This window comes from Microplitis mediator, chromosome 7 (genome assembly GCF_029852145.1).
Source record: "Microplitis mediator isolate UGA2020A chromosome 7, iyMicMedi2.1, whole genome shotgun sequence".
Lineage (NCBI taxonomy): Eukaryota > Metazoa > Arthropoda > Insecta > Hymenoptera > Braconidae > Microplitis > Microplitis mediator.
The window spans coordinates 10188106-10208584 of NC_079975.1; the positions used below are offsets into that span (position 1 = coordinate 10188106).

A 20479-nucleotide genomic window follows, 5' to 3' on the forward strand; every position below is an offset into this window, starting at 1 on the left:
AATTATATATGGTATTATATATAATTATATATGATTATATATAGACCTATATATAAGTATATATAGCCTTATATATAATTAGACCTAATTATACCGGGAAAAAAATGATTTTGCCTAATTATATATGATTATATATAGAATATATATGGTTATATATAGACCTATATATAAGTATATATAGTCTTATATATAATTAGACCTAATTATACCTGGAAAAAAATGATTTTGCCTAATTATATATGATTATATATAGAATATATATGGTTATATATAGACCTATATATAAGTATATATAGCCTTATATATAATTAGACCTAATTATACCAGGAAAAAAATGATTTTGCCTAATTATATATGATTATATATAGAACATATATGGTTATATATAGACCTATATATAAGTATATATAGCCTTATATATAATTAGACCTAATTATACCAGGAAAAAAATGATTTTGCCTAATTATATATGATTATATATAGAATATATATGGTTATATATAGACCTATATATAAGTATATATAGCCTTATATATAATTAGATCTAATTATATCCCGGGACAAATAACGAATACATATTCTTTAATATATTAGTAAAAATGACTCTAGTCATTTACGTTTGTAAGTACTAATAGTCTAATGACATGATTATATTATCTATCTATAAATATATAATAAAATGTTATATAACAAAAATTAATAAATGTAGTAGCACAGTCGTTAATAATACTCTGTATTTATATTTTGAGGGAAATATAATTTGTTATGAATAATTGCAAACGTATAATTAAATAAAAAAAAAACTTCCCTCTGAATACTTCAATATTAATCGTACATAAACATACGTAATTGTATATAAATTACACATAATCATATATATGATTAAACCCGCCTAATTTTCGGATCTAATTATATATAAAATATGATATATATGTATTATACATAATCATATCTAATTATATATGAGTATATATAACTTATATATGATTATATATAATTAGACCTGGCCAATTTTCAGATCTAATTATATATAACGTATTATATATAATCATATATAACCTATATATAATTATATATAATCATATATAATTATATATAAATTATATATAATTAGACCTGGCCAATTTTTAGATCTAATTATATATAAGGTCTTATATATAATTATATATAATTAGGCAAAATCATTTTTTCCCGGGTATTGTTCTTAGCGAGTAATTATATTTTTTCTTATAGAACGTATAAAAAGGTAGAAGTTTAATAAATATTTTAAAGTTAAATTACATTTCAATATTTCAATCACTATTAAATTATTATTTTTATTAACATTACGCGATTATATCCCATTTAATACCTTAACATTTAACTTTATATTGAATCACATTCAGCATATTAACATTTGACATCTCAATAAAATTATTAGGTTTCTTTTGCAATATATTGAATATCACATTCACCATTTTAACATTCAAGTACACATTTTAATAAATATAATTTATAAAAATTACTAATAAATGTAAAAAAAGTTATCCACCGCTTACATTATTCACATATATCATATATTTCAGACAACCAATCCTTGATTACTGAACGCAGGGCACGTCACGCGCAGAAATTTCACGTATAAGCATTTGAATTTTAAAATAAGTATAATGGAAATTAAAATAGAAATATTAAAATTCAATATGTCTATGAATTTAATACTTACTTTGAAAATTTAAAATACAAGTATAAATTTCAAGTACGTTTATTAAAATTCGTATTTTTTTCTTAATTTTCAATACCAGCTTGATCATTAAATTACGTTCATTAAATTTCAGGCTTTTTTTAATGAAAATAAAATTCAAATATCTAGTTATGAAAATTCAATTCCTTTTTTATTGTAATTTTCAAATTATTTTTAATGGTATACGTAAGTGCGTATAAGATATCCCAGTGACTTTATGACAAGCTCGAAGATCGATAAGCTTCATTGTAGTCTTCGTAAAAGTTTCAAAGACCACCAAAGAACTGAGAGCTCCAAGTCGACGCACTTTGTCTGCGCAGCTCATAAATAATCTCACTTATTATTAACTCTCTTTCTACAGTACCCGGAAAATTGACCACTATTACGCAATTACGCAATTTACATAATTATTGTTGGTAGCGATTATTATAATGACGAATTTACAATATTTGTTTCGACGAAAATTCAAAGTCCTAGACAATGCACTAGACAATCTGGCGTCCGCAAACGATTAATAATTGGTAACTCTAGACCTTTGAGTTTGTCTTTAGCGCAATGGAAGTATTGAAATTTAATTTCTGTCTTCTCAGTATCATGGGGGTCTGGAAACCACGAGGGTGGCGTGGCATCAAAGCTATTTTCTATTACATTTATCGATCTTTCGTAGTTATTAATATTCTCAATCTCTTAGTATCCTGCATCTTAGACATAAGATTGAAAAACGTCCAACTTGATACTTTCGTCGACAATATATCGTTGACCTTCGCATGGGTCATCGCTCGGCAAAAAGTCTTCTGTGTGATCGAAAACCGCTGTGGCATCACTCGCATAATTGACTCACTAGAAAAATATCCCTTTAAACTTCGAGACTATCGAGAGGAACTCATTTTCCAGCGATTTAGGAAATTTGCAAGGTAAGCTCTAAGTTCGCGGTTCAAATCCCGTCCACTTCATTTTTAATTTTTTTTGTTTTTTCTTTCGTTTTATAGAACTATATTCACTTATTACCCGGTATTATTTATAAGCTCATTACTGACGGATTCTTTTGGCCATATGTCTGTCATGGATCCACCCTATGCTCTCCCGTACCCAGGCTGGGTTCCCTACAATTACAGCCGCACAACTCAAATATATTGGGGGACGGTTATCTATCAAGTGTACGCAATACTCACCTCGGGGACTGTTAATTTAATACTAGATTTGTTGCTGCCATGCATGATGTGTTACATGTGCGGACACATTCACATTCTAAGACACAGATTTCAAGTTATAACAGAAAAATTACAAATAATGTCGGAAAACAATAAACCTCAAAAGGAAATAATTACCACTGAGCGCAAAATGATAGCCGAGTGGGTCGAAAATCACCGTGATATTTTAAAGTTTGTATTAAAAAAAAAAAATGTTTCCAGAACAAAAATAATAAAAAAATTTTTTTAGTTTAGTTAAATTTATCAATAACACATTTGAGAAAGTGATATTTGTACAGTATACTGTAAGCTCACTTCTCCTCTGCACCATCGCATTCTTACTGTCGCACGCTGAGCCTGGGACGGTGAAATTTGCTGGAAATTTAGCTTTTTTTGCAACGATGTTCTTTCAAATATTGCTGCCGTGTTATTGTGCTGATAAATTAACTTATGAAGTAAGTATTTGAAGTAAAAGAGATATATAATAAGTCGTCGAGTTAAAAATTACCACCTAAAAAAATATTATTAAAGTCATCAACAATCAATATTTTTTATTGATGAAAATAGCTATTTTCGATACATAGGATTAAAACGAGGGTTTGCGGTATGCTTGTATTGGGTTATGACACATTCTCAATTAGAACGAGTACGTACATTTTTCTCGCACGAGCGTCGTGATCTATAGGAGAGGGAGGGGCAAAACGGAGCAAGAGGGGAGGGAGGCAAATACCCCCAAAATTATTCGTGACTTTTAGAATAATTCGAAAACTTATGAATTATTCGAATCGAATAGTTCCCTTCGATTTGATACGAATAATTCATAACTTCGAACTATTCGCACACCCCTAATATATATATTTATATATATATCTATTTTAGGGTGTATCAAAAAAATCGACTAATTTTTTTTTCTTCATTATATCGAAAATATTGTTGGAAATGACGAAAAAAAAATACTGTGAAAGTTTGAGCTCTTAATATTAATATCAACAGCTGTCGCTGAAAATGTTCTTAAATAATCTAAATTTTGTTGCTTAAAATTAATTATATTAAATTTTCATTTAATTGCAAATAACTTACGACTTGTGAGAAATATCGAAAATTTTCTCTGAGATAAGTAATAACAAATAAAATGCTCTACAAAAAATGTCCTATAAAATTTTCCGACAAAGTTGATGGCTGCGTCAAAAAATTAAAAAAATGTAAAAATTTATCGTCAATCTAACTTTAACTTCGAATAACTTTTGAAGAAATAAAAATATCGAAAAATTATAAGAGACCTTTTTTGTAAAACGTTAAATTTCCCATTAGATTAGGTCTTGAACATTTAAAAGTATTGGTCCCACCGTGAGCTACAAAATTCCAAAACTAAAAAAATAAATTTTCCCATGTTATTTAAACGGGAAATAGAAAATTGCGATGCGGCAGCTGTTAATATTAATATTAAGAGCTCGAACTTTCACAGTATTTTTTTTCGTCATTTCCAACAATATTTTCGATATAATGAAGAAAAAAAAAATTAGTCGATTTTTTTGACACACCCTAATATATATGCCGCCAACTACACAGTTAGAAATTTTGTGTTACATTCAACACGAATCGTGTGTGGCAAACAGCCTTGCGGTTCCCATTTTTCCCCGTCTCGTTGCCGTCTGAAACCACCTAAAGCTAGAGTCATAGTGCCATGGTCACATGACTAATTATCACCTCAACGCATGACCGTGAGGGGAAGTAGGGAGCGAGCCCAAAAACTCAGCCCTAAGACCCTACGGTGATTGAACTTAACTTCGATCCTGGATCCTTTAGCGTTCATACGTCTTTATTAGTTAGTATCGATTATTAATCAAGTCATTATACTTGCGATATTCACGTACTTTATATTCTGTATATCTTATATTTCTTTCTGGCAATTAACTTGCAAAGTAATACTTTTATTGTTCATTAGTTATTAATTATAATTATATTTAAGTGTATGGAAAGCATTATACGTTACCGGCGACACATTCGCGGCAATAATATTAGAATTAAGTAATAAAATCAGTGTACAACAAGGCGTTATTCCACGTGGTTACGGATTGCGTATCCGGCGTTCCAACCAGGACTACGTTATTGTACCTTGCGGAAATCAATGTAAGTAAATGAATCTCTGTTACGATTGGCAATAAACCTGCGTATTTCTATAATATCAATCCTTGACATTATACATTGCCCTTGTTCTATCCTCATCCTAAAATACTGGTAAGACTGCCGAATAATATGATATAATAATTATAAATTGAGTTAAAAGAAGTAACTCGACTATCAATAAGTATAATCTATAATATACGTACAATCTATAACTTTATAATAAGCCGTGAGGTAAGTTGATAAGCTTTTGATACGTTGCCGAGTTTGAATAAGTGCGGGTTTTTGCTTTGCAAGAACCCCAGCCCACTGCTCTGTCCAGCATAAATAAAAATTTCGTAGAGGCCGGCCTAAGCCAGGGTTCAACCCGCGAATTCTGGTGGCTGCTGGTAAAAATCGCGAAGACGAAAAGCGATTTGTCTCAATCTTTAACACAAAGTTTATGTTAAATAAAATTGAACACATAAAATCTGTTCTTTTGACAGACAATTCGTGTACATTTAACAGAACATTTGTGTAAATTCCAAATTTTCCTGCAGACAATGCTGCTACAATGCTTTGCTTGGTTATAGTAATGAAGAATTGCGCGGGAACGTTTAGTCAAACAACACAAATTTTATTGTGTCAATTTTCTAATAACACAAGAAATGTGTTACATTCTAGATTTTCTAATCATTTAACAGAAAAAATCTGTCAAAGTAAAGTAACACAAACGGTTTGTGTTGAATTAACAGATTTCTGTGTTAAAAATCAACACCAAAAATTTAACCAAATAATTTTTTAACACAAATACACAAAATTTCTAACTGTGTAGATTTGTACTGAAAGTTAACAGATAAAATTCTAATAATTATGTTATAAGAAATTAATAAGTTTTTAGATATATCTACAACAATATATGACACAAATTGGTATCACTTAAGCAGCAATGCCCGAAAATCGGTAGTAATTATTATCCGACAATCTTATCGTCCTGTTATGATAACAAGCAGTTTTTTTATAGTTTTATCCCTTGAATCCTTTACCAAGGTGAGCTTGTTATTTATTTAATTGTATAATAACTATTGTGCATAATTATAATGACTAATAAATTTTTTACCAGGTTATAAAACTTGCGTACACTATTTACAATGTTCTACAATGAATTATTTATTGAATTTGTGTACTGTTGGGACGCCCACGTAGAAATAAATGTATTTCTGAAAATATAAATAAAAAATATGTAAATTATGTATTTAGAAATATAGGTATTTTCAATTTTATGGTGCTTTGAATCTTTATAAAATTTTTGTAAATAACGTCAACTGGATTGAAATCATGATCTGTGAAGTTACAGGCAAAATTATATATAACGCTGAAAAAAAATCACAGATGATTACATATAATCTCTTTGATTAAAAATACTCATTGAAAAGTATTGAAAAAGATGAGAATTGAATACTTTTGAATAAATCCTATTCCACACCCGGGAAAAAATCGTCATGCACGATCATGCATAATTCATACATAACCGGGCATGATTCATACATGATTCAAGCACGCTTGTGCATGGTCCAGACATGGCTTTGCATGATTCATGTAAGAGCATGTATGATCATGCAAAGCCATATTCAATCATGCATGGCGAGGAAAGAATAGTCGAACATGATTCGTGCAATACTCATGCATGATCATGCATGACCAAGCTTAATCATAAATGATCGTGTATGATGCATGTCAAATCATACCCAATTATGCATGACTATATGTATAACGGAAAACTAATGATCATGCATTGGATTGCATGACTTTGCATGAGCATACATGATCATGCCTGATTCATCCAAAGTCATATTCAATCATGTATGACCATGGATACGAATGTGTAATACGGAGAGAATGATCATGCATAATTGAGAGTAACTTGGCATGAGCATAATGACCGTAGATGACTCATGTGAAATCATGTATCACTGCTGTAAACGAAACATCTATGTGAAGTTGTAAAACAATGATTAGGAGTTCATAATAATTAATAACAAATGATTATTTCAATAGATTATTAGCAAAAATTACTATTATATCATAGATATATGGCAAAAAATCATCATCAATTTTTATATACTATATATGAATGATCTATTTCAATTTATGATGATTTTTTGCCATATAACTATGATGTACTAATAATTTTTGCTAATAATCGATAGAAATGATCATTTAATAATAATGAATGTCAATTCCGGATCATTATTTTACTAAGTATTTTGAGATATTTATTATTAAGTTGATAATATTGGGTATTTGAGCGATATAGATTCATTTTGTCACGTTTAAAAATAAACAATCCAAAAATTTTAAATAGGACAAATTTTGAGGCTTGATATCTTTGAAACGGCTTAACTTACAAAAGGTTTTGAGGTCCTAGGGAGCTATTCTGACTAATTTCACGATGATGTCCGAGTGTATGTACGTATGTAAATACCTGTATCTTTTGTACGGATGAACCAATTTTGAACTTTAAGGTGTCATTCGACGCGGCTTGTGAATATCTTGAAGCCATAAGAAAATTGAGCTTGATCGGTAGGGCTCGTTCAGAGATATTCCAAAAATAAAATTTTTTCAAAAATGTTTTTTTTGGATAACTTTTAATGTACTCAATGGATTGATTCCAAAATCGACTGGGCTCTGAAGCTTTATAAGCCGCGTCGAATGCCACCTCAACCATCAAAATCGGTTCATTCGTTCAAGAGAAACCGTTGTCGAAAGAATTAAAAAAAAAAATTTATTTTTATTTTTTTTGAAATATCTCAAAAACGACTGGATATATCGAATTCAAAATTCGATCAGCTTTAGGACTTGATAAAACGCGTCGATTGCCACCTCAACCGTCTCAATCGGTTGATTCGTTTGAGAAATATCGTTGGAGAAAAAAATGGTGAAAAACGTTTTTTTTCGAAAACAACAGCATACAAACGTATTTTCGAGCTCGAAAATGTATTCACAATAATGTTTTCGAGGTTCTTAAGCTCGAAAACAGCGGGAAGTTTTGGGGCTGGCCCGCAGGGTCAACTGACAGACCGATTTTTTTTTTAAGTTATTGTTGCATAACTCGTAAATCGCTCGACCGATTTGTTTCTAAGTTTTAACAAACCTAAGTCTCAACAAGCTCTTTCGATTGCCGCAGAGCACGTGCGAATCGGTTGATTTGTTCAGAAGATATCGCCAGACAAAAATTACTTTTTTCTAGCGAAATGTGTATATTTTTGGTCCAGTTAGTTTTGAGCTCTTTGAGCTCAAAAGTTTACCAATAATAATGTTTTCAAGTTCTCCGAGCTCGAAAACAGCGGGAAGTTTTGGGCTTGGCCCGCAAGGACAACCGTTTTGCAGGTTTTTTTTTTTTTTAAATTAAATCGTTGAAAAAAAAATCGAAAATTGTTAATTGTCGCTATCTCTTATGTATTTGGATTTTTCAAACATTTTTTTTTAAAATAAACTCCTCCGAAAATTCCAGGGTTCAGAAATAACGACGACTTAAACAATAAAATTATTAATAATAATTGTTTCACTACTTTTAAACAAAATAAACCTGATTATCGTATTCTATAACACAAAATATATAGGAGTCATTTCATAGAAGAAATGTGTAAGTAAATTTATCAATGAATCGTTCATAAGATATTTTCGATATATATTTACATATTGTCATACTAAAATCACACAAAAATCTTTAAATCAAATTTTACATTGATTAATTTAATATTTATGTATGAAGAAGAGTAAGATTATGAAGCTTCTTTACACTTTTTGCAGACATGTAAAGATTTTGCGAAAAACATTTCCTTAAGGAGAAAAACGGGCCTGAGATACAAAAAAAGAGCCAATTTTTGTGATTTTTTTTTTTTCAGAGTACCTTCTTTATTAAAATTCTTAAAATTTGTGACATTATTAAGCATCATTCTATGAATATTCTGCTAAATTTTCATGAAAAATATTGATAAATACGCCAGTGGTAGTAAGGGAGAACCGAGTCACCTAAAAAAAAATCGGTCTGTCAGTTGACCCTGCGGGCCAGCCCCAAAACTTCCCGCTGTTTTCGAGCTCGCTGAGCTCGAAAACATTATTGTGAATATATTTTCGAGCTCTTCGAGCTCGCAACTACTTTTGTATGCCATTGTTTTGTAAAAAACCATTTTTTAGCATTTCTTTCTTCCACGATATCTCGCGAACGAATTAACCGATTTTGATGGTTGAGGTGGCAATCGACGCGTTTTATCAAGTTCTAAAGCTGGTCGAATTTTGAAATTGATTTATTCAGCCGTTTTCGAGGAATTTCAAAAAAACCAAGGAAAAAATTTTTTTTGAATTCTTTCGTCAACGGTTTCTCTTGAACGAATGAACCGATTTTGATGGTTGAGGTGGCATTCGACGCGGCTTATAGAGTTTTAGAGCTGATTAGATTTTGGAATCAATCCATCGAGCAAATTGGAAGTTATCCAAATAAAACATTTTTGAAAAAATTTTATTTTTGAAATATCTCTGAACGCACCCTACCGATTAAGTTCAAATTTTTACGGCCTCAAGACATTAACAAGCCGCGTCGAATGACACCTCAACGATCAAAATCGGTTCATCCGTTCAAGAGTTATGAATATTTACATACATACATACGTACGTACGTACGTACGTACGTACGTACGTACGTACGTACACACATACATACACTCGGACATCATCGTGAAATTAGTCAGGATAGCTTCCTAGGACCTCGAAACGTCGACATCTGATGGAAATTCGATTTTCGTAAATCGGACCGAAACCAATAACTTCCCGAATTTTTGAAAATTTACAATTTTCTTAGCGGGAAGTTAAAAAAGTCTCCATGTTGTAGGCAGGATAACTCATGACTGCTTCACCTGAAATTAAACAACTAAACAGATTTCTTTAGTACATAAGTTTATCTTAGATTTGAACGCAAAAATTTTTTTTTTTTTTTTCAATAATTACTTGTTTTTTTAATTAAACAAAAGTAGCGATTTTTGGCAAAAATTAGAATTTTTTGATTGCATCTTTACCAAAAATTCAAAAATGAATATTTTGTTTATTCCTTCGTTCAAATCTAAGATAAACTTATGTGCTCAAGAAATCTTTTTGGTTTTTTGATTTCAGATGAGGCAGTCGTGAATTATCCTGCCTACGGCATGGAGACTTTTTTTCTTAAGTGACTCGGTTCTCCCCACTATCTCTAGCTTATTTTTCAATATTTTGTTATGAAAATTTAGCAGAATGTTCTTGGAATGTTGCTTAATAATTTGACAAACTTGAAGAATTTTGATAAAGAATGTACTCTGAAAAAAAAAATTCATAAAAATATGCTCTTTTTTTTGTATCTCGGACCCGTTTCCCCCCTTAAGCTTTATCAGCAATATTGTATTTCATATGTTTAAAAATCGAACTATTTTTATAAACTTATGAAAATTTCATGTACTCAATTTAATGTTTATTTAGTATAAGATAAGAATTGAAAGATAGTTTTTTGATATGATGTTTATTTTTTAAAACTCGATTAACTTAAAAAATATAATAAATGTCCCAGTTGAAAATCTTTCAGCAAAAATTTTTTTTATGTTTTATTTCATTGAACGAAACTCAAAAAACACAAAATTAATTATTATATTTTTTTTTTCAAATTATATTAAAAATTAAATAATCTTGATTATTATACCCAACTAATCGTCTCAAACTTATTTAATTAATTAATTTATTTAGGGTAGATTACTATTTGTGGCCACTGCTCCATTTTCGGACATTCAATGCTTTATTTTTATTAATGAAAAAGTATAAAATAAAATTTCCATTTTAATCGTGGGATAAAAGTATCTTTAAACGCATGGAAAAAATTAGTTATGTCAGTGCTTCTTTTACAAATTATTTCATTTAAATTTTCCAAGTGTCCAAAACTGGCTTTAAGGTGACCAAAAACGGAACTTCTACCCTATTTAAATAAAATAAAATTTAAATGAAATAAAATTTAAATAATAATATAAAATGAAATATCTATTTATAAACTATGTCTAATATTAATACTTTTTATAAATATTAGTACGTTCAATTTACTAGCAATAATTTTATTTAAAAAGATACTATCCAACGGGACATTTACATAAATTCTACAACAATGTACTACAAAATAAAAACATTTATTTCAGTCATTCAAATTTTTATCTAAACGTATTTAATCATAAACGATCTTACGTAAGTAAATGTAATTAGACATTGAAAATTATTCATCTAGTTTAATGAACAATTTTTTTTTTGCAACTACTTTAAATTAATTGCAAAAAAAAATAATCTAAATCTAATTAAATTTAGTACTTCTATTGTATTCAATATTTTAACTATCAACTTCATTACAAAAAAAAATATATATATGTAAAATATTGAATAAATTTATAATACTAAATATTATATTAATAAAATCGTAAAAAAATAGTATAAACAAATAAAAATATATGTATGTTGAACACAAAAAAACATGAGAATATTAATTTTATTTTTTTTCTTTATTTTTAATTTAGTATGTTTATATCATCAATGATAATAAGATTGATTTTATTTAGGAAATGTCGGTGTTATAAACAACATTGTTCAATACAAAAGGAAATAGGGGAATGATGCATTCGAAAAAAAGAAATTTATCTCTAAAAAATACGTGAAACTTGTATTCAGCGGAATACTGTTTAATAAGCTTTCAATCCTCAATTTCCTTCACATCCGCATACCGACTCCTCCCAAAATTAATTTACAATCATAATATCATAAATCCTTATAAATAAATGCGAGAGAATATTATGTAATTCAATGACGTTGCTTTAAGATTTTACAACAAAATTCAGTTTTAATCATGTGTTAATCATAAGGCAACGGGGTGAATTATAAAATATTATCTCCAGCAAAACAATATAAAAAAAATTTCGTTTAAAATTCATTAATTTTTTTTTTTTTGTAACAATTTCTTAAAATACTTGATTGAAAAAAAATATTGTATAATATATATATATATTTATAATAATTAATTGGTAATAATTTTTTTTTTAAACCATCAATAACATTTTATGAAGAACAGATAATAATTCAATCCTAATTTTTTAGTTGAATAAAATAAAATTATTCAACTTTTTTTTCTTATTCATTACTGAAAAATTATAAACTTTTAGATTCGTATTCGTTTCCGGTAAAATATAACTAAAAAGAGATAATAAATTTAGCAAAAGTTTTACTGATGATAGGAAGAATGAGATACGATAAATTGGAAGTTAAGAAGAAACAATCAAAAGACTGAGGAAATGGCCGCAATTTCGTCTGAGATATTAATTGGTTAGTTAACTTCGATCATGATTGATAAATAAAATTTTAAACGATATTTTATTCGTAATTTCATCGTGTTACTTTGCCCAAGCGGAAGACAAGTTAGGATCAACATACCATAAAAACGAAAAAATAATAATTATTTTAAATAATAATAATAAAAAGCGACTATAGAATTCAATTTGATCTATTTATATTTTCGTTTAATATGTATTCCACAAGGGCAATAATACTGCGAGTAAATTATAAACGCGATTCGACAATGATTTCAAGCGATCATTATTACTGCTAGTTTCTTGCTTCTATGTCAGCGATTTAATGTATAAAAAAAAATAAAATGAGAACAAAATAATAATAGAAAATCAAAAAACAAAAAAATTAAAAACTAAAAAAAAACAACACGCTTTAAGACTGTTATAATATCCGAAGCAAAACGTACTGTAAAAAATGAAACTTGTCGTGATTCAATTTTTACACATCAACATTACTTGTCGATCGCTTGATTGAGAATATTATTTTTCGCTTGATTTTTCGTCTGCTCGTTTGAAGCAGATTGTTCTTTTTTTTGTGTATTTGTAACGCTATCCAATCCAAGTTTACTAAGAGTACGTAAAGCTGTAAGAGCCGCTTGATCTCTACTTGCACTTGTAGTTGGGCCATGACCATGACAAACTTGGGGCGGATCAGTACTTAGTGATACCAATGACAAATACTCCTTGTATACACCCTGAAAATTCTATTATTTTAAATCATTGCATGTAATTTTATTAATAGCATAAAATTTAATTAATGAAAAAAAAAAATTAATCAATTAATCATCAATAAATAAATAAAAAAAAAGCTATATATTATTAAAACGTACCTTTGGAAAATCACTGAATTCTACTTCAAAATTAAGAAGTTGTGCTAAATATTTTAATTGCTCTTTTGGAGATACACCGGAAGTATTACTCTGCTGCTGTTCTCGTAATTCTTCAGCTACTACTTGAACACTTGGCCCACTATTTACTTTATTTTCTTGCCCACCATCTACTAAAAGTAAACCTGGAACTAATTGACGTCCAATAGTACCACCAACTGGATGACTTTGAGTTTCATTTTGATGCTGATGTTTATCATCTTCAAGAAAAGTTACTTTTCTTGGTTTACTTTCACTAGTTGAATTTTCACTATCAGCTGTTTTAATAGACGATTTAATTGGTTGTACTTCCGGTTTACTATAACCAAGTTTAGACAAAAGAGCTTCAGCTGCAGCTCGCTTTCCAAGTTTTTTATTTGGTCCAATTCCTCGTGCCGAAACATTACCAATAGATACTTCCATAAGAAATTCTCGTCGTCTAGGTGCACCTTTTTCTTCAACTAATGAATATATTGGTTCTGGTTTTTTTTGAGCCTGTTGTATTTGAACGAGACGTGAAATAGGATTAACTTCATCGGCAATCTCAGAATCTGATCGTGGCTCTTGATAATCTTTTATAAGATTCCGTGATTTTTTTTTAGTAGCAGGAGGTTTACGTTTCATACGAAGTGGTCGACACTGTACCGTTGTAGGTAAAGGTGGAAGCCTTTTTAATTCATCTAACATAAGTTCTGCTGCACGCTTTTTCGATACTTTTTTCGATGATCCTTCACCATGTGTAACAGTATCTCCAACACTGCACTTGGTTTTAAATATACGAATATGTGGTTTACCACTTTCTGATACAACTTCAAAGCTTACCGATAATCCTCTTTTTAATGCTGTCTCATGAACCAAAGAAACTGGACTTTTAAGTTCAGCATTAAGATCTTCAATACCTGGGCTTGCACCATTTTCATTAGTAGTCGTTTGAACTACTTCTTCAGGAAGTGGTAACTGTCGTAATTGTTCTAAAGCTCGGCTTGCTGCATCGTGCCGAGCTGCTTGACCAGTAACACCTTGTCCAATAAATTCACGATCACCAACTTTCAATGTTACTACATAAAGACCTTCTGGTTTAGCATTAAGAAAACGATGATTTATACTACGTGGATAATTTGGATTAAACATCCGAGGATCTGGTATATTATTGAAAGGTATATTTGGTGTTGGCGGTGCATGTTTATATGTGTACGTTGTTGGCTCACCACGTTTCATAGCCAATGCATTAAGTTCAACAGTTGGTGGTAAATGACTCGTATAATTTCCACAGCCTGTTTGACTTTTTGTTGAATGACCAATTCGTATAGATCTAGGTTTTGGTGGTGGTTGTATATACAATGTTTTAGTAAGTGCTTCTGTTGCTGCACTATGTTGAGCTTTTTTAATGCTAGGACCATCAGCAACGTATTCTTCTTCTCCTAATTTTAATGTTACAGTAAATCTTTTTTTATGTGCCGGTCCTTGTTCATTTGTTAGTCTATATTGATGTTGAATTTTATTAAATCGTGCCAATTCATTTACTAAACACATTGGAGTTTTCTCTTTCATGTTTGCCAAATTTTGATTTGTAGTATTTGCGTGATTTTGATTTGACGGACTATGATTTCGAGATTCTCTACTACCATCACGAGTAGGTGACTTATTTTCACCTGGATTTGACTGTTGTTGCTGTTGCTGCTGCTGCTGTTGTTGTTGTGGTGAATTTACTTGCTGAATGTTGCCTTGATATTGATACTGTACAACTGTTTGACTAACTGGAACTGCTGGATCCGACTGTCTATTCACGCTGATGCTTAACATCGTGCCTAAGCACATAGAATATCACTCATTAATTTATTTGTTTATTATTTAGTTATTGTTATTATTATTATTGTTTTTGTTATATACATTGGAATGTTAATATTGTTAATAGATTATCATTGTATATATTAAGTGGCGAAAGGGGTCTGAGATACAAAAAAAAAGAGCATATTTTTGTGATTATTTTTTCTCAGAGTACCTTCTTTATTAAAATTCTTAAAATTTGTGACATTATTAAGCATCATTTTAAGAATATTCTGCTAAATTTTCATAACAAAATATTGGAAAATAAGCTAGTGGTAGTGGGGAGAACCGAGTCACCTAAAACAAAAGTCTTCGTGCCGTAGGCAGGATAACTTATGACTGCCTCACCTGAAATAAAAAAACCAAAAAGATTTATTTAGTAAGTGAGTTTATCTTAGATTTGAACGAAGGATTTTTTTTCAATGACTACTTATGTTTTAATTAAACAAAAGGAGTAATTTTTGGTAAAAATCAGAATTTTTTGATTACATCTTTACCAGAAATTCAAAAATGAATATTTTGTTTATTCCTTCGTTCAAATCTAAGATAAACTTATGTACTCAAGAAATCTTTTTGGTTTTTTGATTTCAGATGAGGCAGTCATAAGTTGTCCTGCCTACCGCATGGAGACTTTTTTTTTTTAGGTGACTCGGTTCTCCCCACTACCACTAGCTTATTTTTCAATATTTTGTTATGAAAATTTAGCAGAATATTTTTGGAATGTTGCTTAATAATGTCACAAATTTTAAGAATTTTAATAAAGAAGGTACTCTGAAAAAAAAATCACAAAAATATGCTTTTATATGTATCTCAAACCCCTTTCTCCTCTTAATGAAAGCATTCAATAACTGGAAAAAATATTACACGAAAAGTACGGTTGCAAAAGTAAAAAATATTTATAGATAACAAAAAAACGTTATAAAATAAACATGCCACAAAAACTTAAACATAATAAAAATTTCAAGCAGTATAATATTTCAAAACAAAATAAAGTGATATGATTAAATTACTTCAAAGAATTACGAGAGCAGATAAACTTTTTAATGATGTATCGATAAGTCTTAATCCAAACATATACTTTATTTTTTTTCCGAGAAACTTTAAGATTTTAATTAATTCATTGTTTTTTTTATATCTTGAGCGAAAATTTTTGACATATATTAAAATATTGTTTTAATAATTATTAATTATTGAATCCCAATATTAATTACAAGTAAAAATTAGTTTGGTAAAAAAAGAAAAATAAATAGAAAAAATCGAGGTAATGAAATAAATAAAACCGACCTTCGATACATCCCGTTGGCCCAAATAACAGGTCCAAATTTTCAATATTATAAGGTAAGTTTGGCTGATGTTTTTTAGCTTCCATATCAATTATAAGGGCACACAGGCAGATCAGAGTTAAAACGCGTCGATATCCTAACAAAATTAAACATACGGAGGATATAAGATAACTTTATTTAAATTTTAAACTTGTTTTCCATAATTACGTCATCGTTTTCGTTATCTAGAGAATAATGAAGGAGAGTCAAAAAATAGTACAATGTAACTAGACCTTATAAAAAAACTTAGACGTAAATTTGTTATTTGTATCACTGCTTCTAAAACGATTGAATGATAAATGTAATAAATAAAATATAAAAAATAGCGTGCGAAATGACAATGCAAACTCGGCAAACCTCTAAAATCACGATAACGATTAATCAGCGATAAAATATGAGAATACCACATGCCAACCTACAATAGAAATCAAATATAAATAATAGTTATGTTGATATTTATTTTAATTAATTACTGTAGACAATTTAATTAATAAAATATTATACAATAGAACAAAGTTACTGATAAAATATCATTTATTTGTTACTGAATATTCTAGAGTTTAACATTAAGCTCAATAAAATATATAATATTTTATTAATCAATAGAGATAATTAATTAAAATGCTTTTAATTTTTGGTAATTACTTTGTTTTACAGCTTTAAAACTCATATTTTTTTTATTTTAGTTTTCTTTGATAAAAACAACTTTTAAATAAAAAAGTTTTGAAAAATATATTATTTACAGTCGGACCTCATTATAAGACTAGTTCGGGAATGTAGGGAAAAGAATTATTAGAATTCAGGTTCCCCCACTATTGTGCTTAACAAAGTTTGGTATATGTTTACAAGTGGGGTCCACATGTATTTCAAAAAGCAAAAATCCAAAATTAGACAAATGGCTTTGAAACCAATTTTAACCGCAAGTATTTGTCGGCGGACTGAAGATACCTTTGCTTAATTGGGTGTTTTTTAAGCATCAATAGCTTATTGTTTATAGCTTATAAGTGTATACAAAAGTATATATCTATATATTATGCTTATTTTCAAAATTATCTTTTAGATTTTTCAGTTCTGGGCTACACTGCACTAGTTGACATAATTTTCTTATTATTTTATGCACTGACTCTTAAGTCAACCACCAAGTCTTAAGATATAAGAAGCCTTTTTACCATAAAAGTAGTTTCGTCCTGAGTACGTTAACGGACTCATCAGTAAGGATATATTAACGTACTCTTGCCTTAGACTACTTCTTCTACTAGTACGCGCCGGCCTAAAACCGTGTTGCGGGCTTCAACCGAACACTATACTAGCAAAGGGAGGTGGATACCATCCAAACTACTTGCATCCAAATGTTAGGTGAGCTGTTGTACACCGTAAAAGTATAGAAATAACAGAAATTCAGAGTTAGACCCACAGAATTCCACCGTCTATCTAACGGTATTATATAAAAATTTTAATTATATATTTGAAAATTTATTTCTGAGAATTTTCAAGATTTCATGTTATTTTCAATAATTCTGTACACTTTAGTTGCAAGGTCCGGATAGATATCTAGTGTTAAAGACAAAAATACATACAGAAAATTCAATTCGCCGTGTAGCTAAACACGTAGAAAAAATTTAATTATAGATATTTAAGGTGTAAGCACTTGGAACTTTGAAAAATGTGGTGGACCCTAATTCTACATAAATATGCGTTTTATTTATCTATTCGGTTCAACTCTACTTTATTATACAGTGAATCTAATTCATGTATAATTATAAATAAACAGAATTTTTTCGTTTTTTTTCTCGTAATTAATTATGTTAAACCACGAAATTGTACGTATTCTTCATGAAACTAAATTACTCAATCTACAATCTATATGTATGTACATTTCATCTCGCTTTTAGTCGTACTGTTTGTTAGTCTTATAGCGAGGTTTTGGCGCAAAATTTTCATTGAGTTGCTAGTGGGGGAAACGTTCCGAGCGAGTTATAACAAATGGAGGGGAATAGTCTTATAATGAGGTCCTACTGTATTTGAAACTCATAATAATATTTAATGTAAAATATTTTAGTTATTGTGTAAAAACATATTATTTATATCCGATTCCTATAAGTTTATTATAAATGAAATTAACTAAAATTCTGATATAAAACGATGAATTTAAAAAAAAGAAAGCTTACCGTTTGGATTTTGTGCGTTAGCACCAATAATGAGAGGTTGTCGAGGTGGTCCGGAATGTTGAAGATGTGCATGCATTGCTTGATGTCCAGCAATTGAAATAATTTGTTGTGGAGCATGCATACCACGGTGCAAATGCATATGTGGCTGTGGTTGATGTGGCGGCATCATATTTCCCTGTGACATTTGACGAGTTGGTCCAACCATTCTACGAAATAATTAATAACTTAAATTATTAACAGCAAGTATGATTTAAACCATTTTATTTGAATAATTAATAAGGCCAAATCGTGACTCTAACCTGTTCTGATCTTTTAACTGATTTTGCATCGAATGATGATGCCGCAACATACTCCAGTCTCAAATAATTTGTGATTAATCTGTTAAAAATTATAAATAAATGTATATCAATTTATAACTTAGAGAATACAAAATAGAATGTATTAGTTATTGTAAATGACAATGACTTTTACTATTGAGTTTTTAAAAATGACCATGCTAAAATGTCAATTGACAAAAAATAAATATTTCATAATAATTAATGACAAATTATTTTTCGCAAGATATTCGCTATAAATAAATTAGTCGATAGACAATGGGCTTGGCCCGGCAAAGTAAGATAGAGAGAGAAATATAAAAGACGAAGAAGCAAGAGAGTATTCGAGAAAAAAAGAGTAAGGTAGATAGATGAATAGAGAAAGACCGCTACAAGTGCTAGAACATATAAAAAAAAAATGTTTTATAAATTTTTAAATATTTACCGAGTTTTTAAATTACTCTGCGATTTAATTTATTATATATATTAATTAATATCCATACAATTTATGTATCGTCACTCTCATAAACCCACAATATTTTTAAAAATTATAACTGAGCCATTGGCAAACAGCAAAGAGAGTCGTATCTCTGGAAACTAAAATGCGGCCATTTTGATAACTATACAAGTATGTTGGAAAATTTTTTAAATAACTTAGCAGGTAATTTTTAATTCGATTGGTTATTTCTTTTAGATTGTTGTTGTTCATTCGTCGAAATTATTTGACATTTTTATTGAAGTTTTAATATTAATAACATGATTTTTAAAATTAATTTACATGAAAAAATTCGCTGCTATTTTCAAATGTGCACTTTACAGTTTGCAAAATATAATTAAATATTGCCGCTCTTATAAATTTATTCTATTTTTAAATATCTGATTTTTTTTTATATTTATTTTTAGAATTTATCAATGAAGGAAATCTAGCTGTCAAACTTTATTGTATCATTCAAATAAATAGAAAAAAATAATATAAGTTTAAATTTTGAAATTAATTACGTGTAATTTTAATCAGTATAACTAGATAAATTTTTAAATATATAAAAATTTAGCTATAATTAATTAGCAGTGTTAATTTATACTTAAAATGTAAAATGTAAAAAAAAAAACTTTTGTAACGGTAATATCTAATGGGATGAATAATTAATAAGCAATATCATTTAATCTTCATAAGAAATTTATATTTATAACATTTCTGATGATATTTACAGTGATTTATTATGTACAGAACGATAATAATATTTTTAAATTGAACTTTCGTAAAAAATACAATATTTACAAATTATTAACGTGTAATATTTAATACCTTTAAATTACACATGACTTTAAACAATTATGATAATAACTTAACATTCATCATCTTTTGTTTAAAATTTTTTTTATATATAATTTATTATTTTAATAATTAAAAAAGTTAATAAAGCAATTATATTTATTTATTTATTTTTTTAAATCAAGCGATCAACAAACATATCAATAAAGTACATTATTTTTTTTTAAAATAACAATGATTTTTTAGTTAAATTTTTTTTATCTAAAGAATATTATTTTTAATAATTTTTTTTA

The 20479-nt window shown here is 28.8% G+C and overlaps 2 protein-coding genes across 8 annotated transcripts; one reads left to right on the forward strand and one right to left on the reverse strand.

Moving 5' to 3' along the window:
• Positions 1–2193: 2193 nt before the first annotated feature.
• On the forward strand, positions 2194–6220 carry LOC130670983 (odorant receptor 33a-like). Of its 2 annotated transcripts, XM_057474634.1 has the most exons (5): positions 2194–2637; positions 2713–3105; positions 3164–3368; positions 5911–6066; positions 6140–6220. In XM_057474634.1, exons 1-5 carry the CDS (start codon positions 2279–2281, stop codon positions 6179–6181), a joined length of 1155 nt encoding a protein of 384 aa, XP_057330617.1. In that variant the 5' UTR covers positions 2194–2278; the 3' UTR covers positions 6182–6220. The 2 variants fall into 2 exon arrangements, with proteins under 2 accessions (XP_057330617.1, XP_057330619.1); XM_057474636.1 differs by lacking the exon at positions 6140–6220 and having other exon boundaries at positions 5900–6030.
• Positions 6221–11560: 5340 nt separating this feature from the next.
• Positions 11561–19510, reverse strand: LOC130671120 (double-stranded RNA-binding protein Staufen homolog 2). 6 transcript variants are annotated; one of them, XM_057474830.1, is made up of 6 exons: positions 19359–19510; positions 18899–18977; positions 18600–18805; positions 16394–16528; positions 13247–15090; positions 11561–13120 (listed from the first exon to the last, which is right to left on the reverse strand). In XM_057474830.1, exons 2-6 carry the CDS (start codon positions 18946–18948, stop codon positions 12869–12871), a joined length of 2487 nt encoding a protein of 828 aa, XP_057330813.1. In that variant the 5' UTR covers positions 18949–18977; positions 19359–19510; the 3' UTR covers positions 11561–12868. The 6 variants fall into 6 exon arrangements, with proteins under 6 accessions (XP_057330813.1, XP_057330816.1, XP_057330815.1 ...); XM_057474833.1 differs by having other exon boundaries at positions 11561–13111; positions 19359–19509; XM_057474832.1 differs by lacking the exon at positions 19359–19510 and adding an exon at positions 19065–19119.
• Between the last annotated feature and the right edge of the window lie 969 nt (positions 19511–20479).